Raw genomic sequence first — 14266 nt, 5'->3', positions numbered from 1 at the left:
TCTACCCAGAAAAACTTTCAGAATTAAGTTTTTTTTTGTATAAACTTCACAATAAATATTTCACTTGTTCCAAATTTTGCCATCAGTATTGCCATATTGATTTTTTGTTAATGTATCAACTTTTATTGTGAGTACAGCTCTTAGCTCTTATTTCCACTGTCCCAGTTTCCTACTTTAATTAAACAGTACTTGAATTTTGCATCATATTGTTTTTTTTATTTTTTACTTGTTTTAATTAGTTACATATGACAGTAGAATGCATTTATGCATTTTAATATGTCATATATAGATGGGATATAATTTCTCATTTTTCTGAGTGTACATGTTGCAGAATCATATTGGTCATGCAGTTGCATATATACATACAGTAATAATGTCTGTTTCATTCTATTAAGTTTCCTATCCCCACAACCCCCCCCATCACTTCCCTCTACCTAATCTAAGGTAACACTATTCTTCCCTAGTGCTCCCCGCCTTATTGTGAATTAGCATCTGCATATTAGAGAAAACATTTGGCCTTTGGTTTGTGGGATTGGCTTATTTCGCTGAGCATGATATTCTCCACCTCCAACCATTTACTGGCAAATGCCATAATTTCACTCTTCTTTAAAACTGAGTAATATTCCATTGAGCATATAGATCGTATTTATCGATTCATATTGTTTTGATAAAACAAGTTTGCTGCATTTTATTTTATTTTGTCAAATTTATTTGAGTTGATAGTTTTTAAATTTTTTTTTTCTCCTCGGTCAATTTTTGCAGCTTTCAATGTCACCTTTAAGATGTAATCTTTTAGTGTTTTATTATCTATAACAAATATTATGTGTGTGATTTCAGGGGTTACCAGTTTTATTTTGTGTTATTTATATCAACTCTCTTTTCCTCAAGAACCTGGGCAAAATGTCTCCCAGGGTCACAATGAGGGTCAGACCTTCCAATCTCTTAATAGTCACATGATTATGGCAGTAGCTCTCCACGGCAACCTTGCTATAACTTAACGAAGTCTAGTTTCTGTCATCCAGGATCCTTTTCAATACATTGATTTTATAGAATTAACTAACATCCATATGCTGTTGATTATCAAAAACTTAATTTCATCCTAATTATCTTTCTTGAAGTCTAGAGCAAAACGCAGTGGAGTCTCATTATATGCCCACTTCATTTACACAAACTCAATTATATATGTTGCTGAGAATGTAGGAAGGGGAGAAAAATTGATTTAAGTAGCATGTACAATTCTATCATCCAGACGATCAATAATGAGCTTGACACTACATGGGATAGAAAGTAATGAATCTACAGTCCCATGTCTACTTTCAGTTGATGGTTTTGACTCAAATGGTATTAGCATTGCGCTGACCTGAATAATGCATGTTTAAAGAGATATGTTACCTTAACTTGTTTGGGGTTTAACTTATGTGGTGCTGAAAGAAAAGATGTTTGGCATCCCTGGACATACCCGTGAAAGTAGAACCCCATCATTATGACAGAAACCAACCTTGCTGAGACAGGCATTGGGATGATTCTCCAGTATTCCTTCCAGAGAAGTTTTAACAGTATGTTTGTTTTTTTTTCCCTTGTGTGCTATTTCAGAGTGTAACATGTATAAACTGTGATTTTCCTGTACTCAAGTGCCTCTGGTTCCCTCCACTTGCAGGTTTCCCAAGCAGCTTCAACTTCATGTGTTTGAAACTGAATTTATTCCCCCAACGCTTCCTGCTTCCCTAGTGCTATCTCAGTGAGTGGTGCCAAGGTTTGCCTCACTGCCCAAGCCAGGGACCTTGGTAAGGACCATCTTCTCCCTGGTCAAGACGATTATTCCTCAGTAACTCACAAATCCATCCATTCCATTAGGGCCCCCTCTGAGGTTTGATCTGTTGCAACAGTTTCCAAGGTCATTTCTGATTCTAGCCTCCTACCTCCTTCAACGTTGTGTCTTCAGTCTGGTCAATTCCCACCAGTTAGAGGGATTTTTTTTTTTTTAAATCCTCATAGTGTTATCCTTTACAGTCATCATCATCATCATTATGAAAACCAAAACCTCCACAATTCCCCATTACGTTCAGGGCAAGTCCATGATCTTTGTCAAGGATTACAGGTCTGCACATGCTGTCTCTCTGCTGATTAAAACCTTATCTGGGTTTCAGTTTTAGAGACAGGTCTTCTTCTGCTCATTGGTTCCTGAACTCAGCTTCCCATGTATTCTTCCAGGAATGACATTTCTTTTTGGTCTTGTGTATACACACCCAAAATTTTAGCTGTACCCATAGTGGTAGTCACTTCTGATCTGCCACACAACCAATGAGCCTCCAACCCCCTCAACCTCAACTCGTTTTTATTTTTATTTTTAAATTAGGCCTTTATGGTTGTACATAGTAGTTGGGTTCATCTGGCCAAACTCATACATGCATGGAAATTGATTTCAGTTTATGATCCTTCCTGTTCCCTCCCCGTTTTCCTTCCCATCCTCCCCCTCAACCTCAACTCCTGTAGATCCCCATAACATCAGCCTTTGATACTAAAACCCAGGGCAGGGCTGCGTTTTTTTCTACCTCCCGTGAGCTCCCTCAGGATTTTCAGTTTGTCTCCATCACAAGGGTGAAGATGGATGACAGGTGCTACCCAGTGATCTTCCCAGATGAGCGGAATTTCTGCCCCTTCACTTCTGACTCTCTGGCTGCAATAGAGAAGCGGATTGCTGCCCAAAAAGAGAAAAAGAAGTCCAAAGACAAGACTGTGGCAGAACCCCAACTTCGACCTCAACTTGACCTGAAGGCCTCCAGGAAGTTGCCCAAGCTCTATGGCAACATTCCCCGTGACCTGATAGCGAAGCCCCTGGAAGACTTGGACCCGTACTATAGAAATCATAAGGTATTTCTGTGGGGAGGCTGGGGTGTCCATGAGTTGCTTCATTCTCAGAGCTTAGGTAGAAATGCTAGGAAGAAATGGGCACAGGTTGGTATTCTTCAATGGGGATCTTTTGGGCATTTGGGATGGGACAATGCACCATTTAGCAGATTTGTTTGGCACCCCTGGACATACCTGTGAAAGTAGAACCCCGTCATTATGACAGATAACCCAAAATACTCACACATTTCTATTTCCTCCATCATATCCCGTTGGGTGAATAGTCCATCCTCCAACAGTTATCTTGAGACTTGATCCATGTGGAGAAATTCACTGCCCTCTGGAGTCAAAAGGTTGCTGGTTAAAAAGTACCTTAGTCTTTAGAATGATTCTGCAATCCAAAGTTGCAGTTCTTGTTAAAAGTCAAACCAGGATTCAACCTGTGGTTCCCTTGAATTTCTTATAAATGAACTCATAATACATGTTTTTGTCATTGCATTTAATTCCCATTGTGTTTTGCAGACATTTATGGTGTTGAACAAGAAGAGAACCATCTACCGCTTCAGTGCCAAGCGTGCCTTGTTCATTTTGGGACCTTTCAATCCACTCAGAAGTTTAGCCATTAGAATCCTGGTCAATTCATATCCTTTTGCTACGTCCAGGTCACATGAAAGGTGCACAAGTCCCAGGGTGTTTACATGTCCATGGAGTGGAAGCCAACACTCATCTGTTTAGCAAGTACTGGCTGAGTGCTACTGTAGAAGCACTGGTGGGCATTGTCCCGGAGGGTGGGTGTCAACAGGTGTGGCCCCTGCCACCTGTTATGGGATCCTTGGTTTCAGAAGGAGGTAGAATAAATGGCAGGTAGCTTACAAGAGAAAGAGATCAGCAGTTTGGGAGTGGCCATGTGGAGAAGAGCTGCCCCAGAGGTACCCAAGGACAGCTTCATAGAGGAAGGAGAATTAAATTGATGCCCACACACCTTATTGGCTCGACAAATGCATCATGTTAGACCTACACAGTGTTTAAACATTCTGCAAACATTTTGTAACGCAAAAAAGCCAGATTTCCAGCCTCTCTTGCAAAATGGAATCTCTGGCATGTCTAGGCTACATTACTACCTGGAAAAAAAAAATCGATATCATGATAAACCATCGCCTCTTTTAGAGGGGCATGCAAGCTCTGTTTCACCACATCTGTACCCCTCCAATGGCCCAGCATGAGCTTGCTTTGCAAATATGATGCTCCAGCCTCCTAAGACAGAGTTTGCAACCTTGGTTTTAAAGGCTAAAGACAGACATTATTAAGCATTTCTGATGTGTGCAGGGGATAGGGGAGACACTAGATCATTTTAAACAAAGGGAAGTGAAAACAGAACATGGTTTACTGAACATGGTAAAATATTGAGGAGAATGGTAATGAAGTTAAGTTGGTTTCCCTAGAAACAGGGCCTGTGGCGGGGACTCTCATTTAAGTAATTTAGTAGAGGAGTGCTCTCTAAAGAAGGAGAAAGGAAAGCAAGATGGGGCAAAAGACTGTGATCTCAGCTATGTCTGCTTAAGCCTGATTCCAGGAGGAGCTCTGGGACTTGGATGGCACCAGACTTACATGGTGTTGTCCAACTTTGAAGTGAAGGGCCAGATTTTTGTAAGTCTGTGTCAGCCAGACCTGCAGAAGAGAGTGTGTAGGTCTCCGGGATGTGTAGCTCTTGGTTTGGTAGGGGACAGTTCTGCAGAGGGGACAGGCATGAGTTGTTCTCAGCTGAGTCTTACAATTAGAGGGTGGATGCTCTTACAGAAAAGGCTGCCAGGAGGTCCCCCCCACAGCAACAACCTCCACCTCAGTAACTAACAGCAAGTGTTATCCCACAGTGTATCTACCTTAATGGGTGCTGGTCACATTGTTCAGCATGTTCATCATCTGCACAGTCATTGTCAACTGTGGGCTAATGGCTGCGGTTGGCTTTAAGGAAAACAATTGCACCGACATTAAGGAAAACAATAGCACCGGCAATAAGGAAAACAGTACCGAGACAGACGTTTCTGAGTGAGTACTGAGTACAGGCACTACGAGCGAGTACTTGTTCACCTGTCCTAAGTTGCAAAACAGCTGCCTGAAGAATCTATTCAAGTTGAGAGAAAGAACAAGTCCCCAATAGTCCCAATTCCCCAATGTAAATGCTGGCAGAATCAGACTTATTTTTTTTATACTGGGAATTGAACCCAGAGGCACTTAAGTGTGTGTGAAGCACTGACCCACATCCCCAGCCTTTTTAAAAAAATATTTTATTTAGAGACAGGGTCTCACTGAGTTGCTTAGGGCCTCACTATGTTGCTGAGGCTGAATTTGAACTTGAGATCCTACTGCCTCAGCCTCCTGAGCTTCTGGGATTATGGGCGTGTGCCCCTGCGCCTGATTGGAGTCAGACTTATTTTTGTACTTTTTTAAAAAAACAATTGTCTTTAAAGGAGTTTTAAAATTACATTTATAATAAACAGAATATGCACAATTTGTGTCTACATCTTAAGTAGTGTACTTTGTGCTTACCTGAGTTTTATAGGAATCCACTGTGATGGCTAATTTTTGTCAGAAAATAAATCATGATTTACTTAACCTTTCTGGTATTTAAGTGGCATTGTCACTTCAGGAAGCTATTTTAAAATGACCATTTTTTTTTTTCAGAACAGATTCTTAGAAATTAGTTTCCAAGGGCAAAATAAACATTTTAATGCTTCTAAATAGACAAAATATTTTCCAAAAAGTTCGTGTTTATTTACCATCATCAATATATTCTAATAACCAATCATATCACATTCTGCCTGCTTTCAGTTTTTCTTCTTCAACTTATATAATTAAAATATTTATATTTCTTTACTTTCCTTATGTGCAAGACTTTCTGATGTTTTAGTTTCCCATTTTTGTCCATGTATCCTGTTCAGTTTGAGTGAATTCATTGTATAATTAAAATATTTTTTGTCATTTTAATTGACTTTTCAGACAAGTTGTTTTTTAAGTTAGAAATTTCTAAATTTGGTATTTTCTTACATATTGCATGAGGTTTTTTTAAAAAAATTTATTTTAGTTTTCCTTTCCTCCCTTTTCCTTCCCAATCTCTGGTGACCACCATTCTATTTCATTCTTTGAGATGACCTATTTAGTTCGTTTCCACGTACAAGTGAGAACATGTGTTATAAGTCTTTCTGGCTTATTTTGCTTAACACAGTGACTTCCAGTTCTATGCTATTGCCTCAAATGACAGGATTTCATTCTTTTTTTTTTTTTTTTATGGCCCAGTATTACTCTACTGTGTATATATACCACACTTTTTTTTTTCATTCATTAACTGATGGCCATCTAGGTTGATTCAATATTTTAGCTACTATGAATAGTGCAGCAGTAAATGTAGAAATACAAATATCTTTTTGGTATATTAATTTCATCTCCTTTGCATATATACTCAGTAGTGGAATTGCTGAATCAAATGGTAGTTCTATTTTTAGTTTTTTGAGGAATCTCTATATTTCTCTGCATGAGGGCTGTACTAATTCTTACTTCCATCAACAGTATGTAAGAGTTACTCTTTCTCCATATTTTTAGTAGCATTTGTTAATTTTTTGTCTTTTTGATGATAGGCATTCTAACTTGGGTGAGATAACACCTCATTGTGGCTTTGAATTGCATTTCCCTGATGAAGTGTATGTTGAGCATCTTTTCACATACTTTTTGGCCATTTGCATGTCTTCTTTTGAGAAATGTCTACATAGATAATGAGCCTACTCTTAATCAGATTATTATTATTATTATTATTATTATTATTATTATTATTTTTCTGTTGAGTTCTTTGAGTTTCTTACATATTCTGTATTTTAATTCCTTGTCCAGTGGATAGTTTGCAAGTACTTTCTCCCATTCTTCAGGTAATCTCTTAACTTCTTAACTCTGTTGGTTATTTCCTTTGTCTCATTAATTTCCAATTTAATTCAGTTGCGGTCAGAGAAAATGTATGTAGAATTTCAGTTTTTGGAGATCAAGAGAAACTTTTTTATTGTCTGTCTTGGGAATGTTTCAGGTGCACTTGAGAAGAAGGCTGCAGTTCTTTGGTGTGGTGTTCCATAAGTGGTCGTCAGTTAAGGTGGTTAATAGGGCCATTTAGATCTTTTATACCTTTACTGATTTTCCTACTTAGCGTTTTTATAAATTGTGAAAAAGAGGCTTGAAATTTCCATCTGTGGTCATGGATTTGTCTATTATTCCTTTCTTTTTGTCTAATTTTGCTTTGTGCATCTTGAAGCACTATTTTAGACACACTTACATTTAAGATTATTATATTTTTCTGATGTATGCATTTTTTTAATATTATGAAATGGGTTCTTTCTAACAATACTCATTTTAATGTTTATTATTAGTATAGCTCTTCCATTTTCTTATGTTGTTTGCGTGGTATATCTTTTTCCATCTTTTTACTTTCAACCTTTTTGTATCTGAATTTATAGCATATCTCTTGTACAGAGCACTTATATTGTAGGTACTTTTGTGGTCTATTTGTCTTTTGATGGAATATTTAGTCCATTTACATTTAATATAGTTGTGATTATACTTAAACTTAGGTCCATTTAAAACAAAATTTTAGATGTTGCTGGACCTTTATTTCATTAAATATTTTTATGTGGTGCTGAGAATTGAACCCAGTGCCTCACACATGCTAGGCAAGCCCTCTACCACTGATCCACTACTCCAGCCCAAGGTCCATTTTTAATTGGTTTTTCTATTTATCTCATTTGTTTTTTTGCTTCTTTGCTATACTATTTTTCTTTCATTACTGTCTCCTTCAATATCAATTAGTTATATTTTAATTTTATATATAATTTTATATCACAATATACTGATAGTTAATATTGAATTGCTTCAGGTAAACACAGGAAACTTGCCACAGTATAATTTCACATCTGTTTGTTATTTGTCATTTATTTAAAGTAATATACAGAACAATACCAACAATACAGTCTATAGCTTTTGCTTTAAGTAGGTACATGTCTTTTTTAAAGTCATACCTGCATGTAGACATAAATTATCTTCTGGTATCATTTCTCTTCAGCCTGAATAACTTCCTTTAGTAGCTATGTTTTCAACGTTTTATTGATGCAACACAATTGTACATAGTAATTGGATTCATCATTCCACATTCCTATATGCAAATAATTGTTCAATCTCATTCCCCAGTACCTTTCCTTTCCCTCTTCTATTCCTTCCCGCTATCTACTTGCTTTATTCTACTGATTTCTCTTCTACTATTATTATTATTTTACTTAGTGAATTATAATTATATATGTAAGTGGGATTCATTGTGGTGTATCCACACGTGGACATAGCAAACTTTGGTAGATTTCATTCCCCAGTACTTCCCTTTGCTCTTTTCTCTTTCCCTTCTCTTGATCTCCTATATTCCATTGGTTTCCCTTCTATTTTTTGTGAGATCCCCTTTTAATTCCTTTCTTTCCCTTCCCCCCTTCTCACTCTCCTGCATATGAGAGAAAACATTTGACTCTTGACATTTAAGTCTGGCATTTAAATCTGACATTTAAATTTATTTCACTTAACATGATGTTCTCCAGTTCCATCCACTTACCAGCAAATGATGCAATTTAGTTCTCCTTTAATCATTTTTGTGGTTCAGTTCTAGCACATTCTCTAAGTTTATATCTATCTGAAAATGTTTATATTTTGTATTCTTTTCTTCGAGAAGTAATTTCATTGACTATAGAATTCTTGCTTGATAATTTTTCTTCTAGCACTTTAAGGATGTTTTATCACTGCTTTCTGGCCCCTGTTTAGCTCCCTCTTGCTTCCAGGATTTTCTCCCTAAATTTCCATCTTCTCTAACAGCTCCGAAACCCATCCTCTGCCACCTTATATCCTAGGGCTACAGCCATTTGTCAATGCTGAGAAGGGAGCAGGAAAGTTGAAAAATACTTTACAACCAAAATAGTTACACATTTTCATAATTCTTAGGCAATGCAGTTAACTTCCTTTAAAAGGGATATTTCCATGGGATGGGGTTTTAGCTTAGTGGTGAGTGCTTGCCTAGCATGTGTGAAGACCTGGATTCTATCTCCAGTACCACATGATAAATAAATAGGTAAATAAATAAATTAAATGGATTTTCTCTTTAGTTTCTACCTCTCCCTGCCCCCAGTACTGAGGACAGAACCCAGGCGTATTTTTAATTTTGAGACAGGGTCTTACTAAGTGGCTGAGATTAGCCTTAAACTTGTGATTCTCCTGCCTCCGCCTCCTGAGTTGCTGGAATTATAAGCATGGGCTACTACACTTGGACTTTTGTTATTTTTTGAGGACCTTCAAATAATGGTCCTTATATATTTCATCTAGTTTAATACTCATTATTTGTGGAAGGGTTTTCCAAACCTCCGCACACCTCCACCACCATAAGCAGGAGTCAATTATCTCTTAATTTTTTTCCATGCAGTAAAATTTAACAAAATTTTCTCTTATGTTTATGGGTTTTGACTTAGAGTTAGATTTTCTCTAGCTTTCAGTTATAAAGAATCCTCCCATATTTTCTTAAGGTGCATTTTATTTTTTTTTTTTTTTAAATATTTATTTATTTTTTTTAGTTTTCCGCGAACACAACATCTTTGTATGTGGTGCTGAGAATCGAACCCGGGCCGCACGCATGCCAGGCAAGCGCGCTACCGATTGAGCCACATCCCCAGCCCTTAAGGTGCATTTTAAAAAATTGATGATCTCAAATTATACAGACTGGTGGGTGTCACGGTGGCATATTCACATGTATAAAAAGACATAATTTGATCCATTTCATTCCCCAATACCCTCCCTCCTCTCTCACCTCCCTTCCCCTCAACCCCTCCTTTTACCCTAATGGTCACCTTCTACTTTCCTGGCATCCCTTTCCCCCCCCTCTAGATTCCACAAATGAGGGAAAACATATAGTACTATTTTCTCTGAATCTAGCTTATTGTGCTCAAAATTATAGTCTCCAGTTCCATCCATTTTTCCTGCAAATGACATAATTTTGTTCTTATTTATGGCTGAATAAAACTCTATTGTGTGATTAGAATATATTTTCTTTATACATTCATCTATTAATGTGGACTCCTAGGTTGGTTCTATAGTTTGACTCTTGTAAATTGTGCTGTGATACTATATGGGTATGCCTGTATCTCTAAAGTATGTTGAGTTTACTGAGTTTAATTCTTTCGGGTAAATACCAAGGAGTGGGGTAGCTGGATTATGTGGTAGTTCTATTTTTAGCTTTCTGAGGAAGCTCCACTCTGATTTCCACAGTGGCTCTACTAATTGAAATTCCCATCACCAGGGTATGAGTTCCTTTTCCCCTGCATCTTCACCAGCGTTTATCATTTTTGGTATTCTTGATGATTGCCATTCTAACAGGAGTGGGATGGAATCTCCGTGTAGTTTTGCTTTGCATTTCCCTTATGGCTGAAGATGCTGAACACTTTTTTTTTTTCATATAGTTGTTGGCCTTTTGTGTTGATTCTTTTGAGAAGTGTCTGGTCAGTTCATTTGCCTGTTTATTGATTGAATTCTTTAATTATTTAATGTGGAGTTTTTTGAGTTCTTTATATGTTCTGGATATTAATCCTCGGTTGGGAGAGTAACTGGCAAAGAATTCGTCCTTGTTTCTGTCAGTTGTCTTTTTTACTCTGCTAATTGTTTCCTTTGCTGTGCAGAAGCTTTTTAATTTGATGCCATTACATTTATGGATTCTTTCTCTTCTTTCCTGCACTCAGTAGAAATATTTGCCTTCATGTATATGTTGAAGTGTTTCCCCTATTTTTTTCTTCTAATGGTTGAAAAGTTTTAGGTTTTTTTTTTTTTTTTTTGAGTGTAGGCACAATGGATTGAACCCAGAGGTGCTTTACCACTGAGCCACATCCACAGCCCTTTTTATTTTTTTATTTTGAGATAGGGTCTTGTAAAGTGCTTTACAGCCTTTACAAAGGTGCTGAGGCTGGGCTTGAATTTACTGTTCCTCCTTCAGCCTCCCAGTCACTGAGATCACAGGTGTACACCACTACACCTGACAAGTTTCAGGTCGTACAGTAATGTCTTTGATCCACTTTGAGTTGACTTTTGTACAGGGTGAGAGATAGGGATCTAATTTCATTCTTCTACATATGGATATCCGGTTTTCTCAATACCAATTGCTAATAGATTCAGTGCAATCCCCATCAGAATATGAGTGACATTCTTCACAGAATTAGAAAAACAAAATCTTAAAATTAATGTGGAAGAATAAAAGAACAAAAATAGCCAAAGAAATCCTGAGGTGGGGGGGAAAGCAATGTTTTTGAAAGCGTCACAATATCTGATTTCAAATTATGCTAGAGCCATAGTAACAAAACAGCATAGTACCAGCATAAAAACAGACAGGTAGACCAATGGAACAGAATAGAAAATACAGAGACAAACTCACATACCTACAATCATCTTATTCTTGACAAAGTTGCCAAAAGCATGCATTAGAGAAACGATAGCCTTTTACAGTGCTTTTATAATTTCTTTTTTAAAAGAAACTTACATATCTGACTAATTTAGAATTTATCCAAGTATAAAATGTGATAAACTGATCTGAAGCCATATTTCATCCCAGATACCTATCCATTTACTAGTCTGCCTTTTATCTTCTAATTTGAGGTATTAATTCCAGCATTTAGAATTGTTTCTAGACTTGCTCCTCTGCATGGGTCTGCATTTTCTTTTCTTTTTTGCAGTACTGGGAATTGAACCCATGGATGCTCTACCACTGAGATACATCTACATGAACCATGTCAGCCTTTTTTAAAATTTTTCATTTTGAGGTAGGGTCGGTCTCTGTAAATTTCCCAGGCTGTCTTCAAACTTGTGATCCTCCTGTCTCAGCCTCCTAAGTAGCTGGTGTTATGGCATGAACCACCATATCTGGCTTGGTGTACATTTTCATATTTCCAAACCACACTTTTTAACTATTAAAGTTGCCTGATGTTGTAATGTCTGGTAGCACTAGAAATCACTCTCATTTTTCCTCCTTTGAGGATTTTTATTGTTCCTGTTGGTTTATTTTTCTACTTAAATTATATAGTCAACTTGATTAGTTTTATTGTAATGGTGTTAAAATTTGTAAATTAACCTAGTGGAAACTGATGCCTTTATGAGGTTTCAACTCACTGAGAATATGCCTTTTCATTTAGTAAAATCTTCCTTTGTGTCTTTTAGACTTGCTTTAAGGTTTTCTTTACATAGAGGTTCCAAATTTCTTGTTAAATGTTATGTTTGTGGATTTTACAGTTTTTGTCATAATTTTAAGTATGATCTTTATCCCCTATTATATCTTGTAACTAGTTGCTATCATTATATAAAACTATCATTTATAAAAAAAAAAAACTATACACACACATGCTAATTCTTGGGCTATCTTTGATAAGATGTTTATCATTTTAAAAAATGTTTTCATTACTGCCTTATAGTCATATACAATCGTGAGGTTCATTTGACATAATCATACATGCATGGAATATAATTTACTTCATTGAAGTCCCCAGTACTTCCTCTATCCCTTTTCTATTCCCATCCCCTCTTCCCCTTCTTCTGCTCTACTGGTCTTATTTCTATTTATTTATTCTTTTTAAAATTGGTGCTTTACAAATATACATAAAAGTGGAATTCACTGTGGTATATTAATATATGTACACTGCCTAATTTGGCAGTGTACATATATTAATATACCAATTATTTTCATTCTGCAGTTTCTCACTTTTCCTGTCCCTCTTCTGTCCCTCTCAATTACCTTCCTCTACCCTATTGATTTTCCTTCTCTTTTCATGGGAATCCTTTCCTTTCCCCCCTTATTTCTCAGCTTCTGCATAGGAGAGAAAACATTTGACCCTTGACTTTCTGAATCTGGCTTACTTCACTTAGCCTGATGTTACCCAGTTCTATCCATTCACAAACAAATGACATATTTTTATTCTATATATTTCCAAATATATAGAATATATATATATTTCCAAAGTGGTTCTACTAATTTGTAGTCCCCCCAACAATGTACAAGCGTACATTTTCCCTAACATCCTCACCAGCATTTTTTTATTATTATTTGTGTTCTTAATTATTGTCGTTCTAATTGGAGTGAGATAAAATCTTAACGTAGGTTTGATTTGCATTTTCTTGATTGTATTTGTAAAGCACCAATAGAGAAGAAATAAAACAGCTAAAATTTGTTAAAAATCAAACAAGTCTAATCAAGGAAAAGGCAAAAGCACAAAAATTAATATCAATGGGAGCTATCAAAATAACCCTACAGATGATAAAAATATATAAAGGTAATAATACAGTCGTATGCCAACATATGTGATAGCGTAAATGACATTGTCTATATTAGAGAAGGATCTATGTGCTGCTGAGAAGACAGTGTATTGATGGATGAAATGTTCTACATGTCTGGTAAATCTAAATTATCAATTGTATTTTTTCCTTCTATAGCTTCTTTTTTCCCTCTATTTTAAAAATTTGTTCTAATTAGTTATACATGACAGTAGTTTTTGTTTGGAGGCTCTATCCAGTTGGTGACAGAGGCATGTTAAAATTTATTGCTCTATTTGATTCTTGAAGTTGAGAAAGGTCTGTTTGATGTATGTAGATGCTCTATTGTTTGGGGCATAAATATTTATGATTGTTATGTCTTGTTGATGTATAATTCCCTTAAAGCAGTATGAAATGGCCTTCTTTGTCCTTTTTGATTAACTTTGGCTTAAAGTCCACTTTATCTGACATGAGGACCTGAGGATAGAAATCCCTATTTGTTTATGCAATCCATGTGAATTATATGTTTTTTCCCATCTTTTCACCTTTAGTCTATGGATATTTTTGCCTATGAAGTGAGTCTCTTGGAGATAGCATATTGTTTGGTCTTTTTTTTTTTTAAAACAATCTGCCAGTCTGTGTCTTTTGATTGATGAGTTTAGGCCATTAATGTTTGAGGTTATTATTGAGATATGATTTGTATTCCCATTCATTTGGGAATTTATTTTTAGTTTTTAATGTGAGTTAGTTTGTCTTTTGATTGACTATTTGCTTAGTGTAGTTTCTTCCTTCTCTATTAACCCCTCCCCCTTTTTTCATTTCATCTTCATAAAATATTTTGTTGAGAATATCCTGAAGTTCAGGCTTTCAGGTTGCAAATTCTTTTAATATTTGCCTATGTCTATGTTCTTCTAAAATTAGCTCTTAAATTTGATTTTAAAACACAATTTACCTTTTCTTCTACCCTCTTTGGTTTTCTTCAGGTTTGCCAGGAAATGTCCTTGATTTCTATGTGCTCCATGCCCAGACACACTTCGGGCCTCCTAAAAATGCCAGTTCCTTTAATTCCCTTATCCCT

At 36.3% G+C, this 14266-nt stretch overlaps 1 protein-coding gene across 1 annotated transcript in view; it reads left to right on the top strand.

Annotated features, from left to right (window-relative positions):
• The first annotated feature begins 2604 nt into the window (after positions 1-2604).
• Positions 2605-14266, top strand: part of Scn11a (sodium voltage-gated channel alpha subunit 11) — an 85376-nt gene continuing 73714 nt past the window's right edge. Inside the window, exons 1-3 of the mRNA XM_046436944.1 lie at positions 2605-2871; positions 3370-3488; positions 4747-4893. Coding sequence (XP_046292900.1) covers positions 2605-2871; positions 3370-3488; positions 4747-4893 — 533 coding nt within the window. The remainder of the gene's footprint in view (positions 2872-3369; positions 3489-4746; positions 4894-14266) is intronic.

This window comes from Marmota monax, unplaced genomic scaffold (assembly GCF_021218885.2).
Source record: "Marmota monax isolate L192 unplaced genomic scaffold, Marmota_monax_Labrador192_F-V1.1 WCK01_AAM20220418_F8-fsc00021, whole genome shotgun sequence".
NCBI classification, from domain to species: Eukaryota; Metazoa; Chordata; class Mammalia; order Rodentia; family Sciuridae; genus Marmota; species Marmota monax.
The sequence above is the reverse complement of the archived record's forward strand: the minus strand, read 5'-3'. Positions and strand labels throughout refer to the sequence as shown.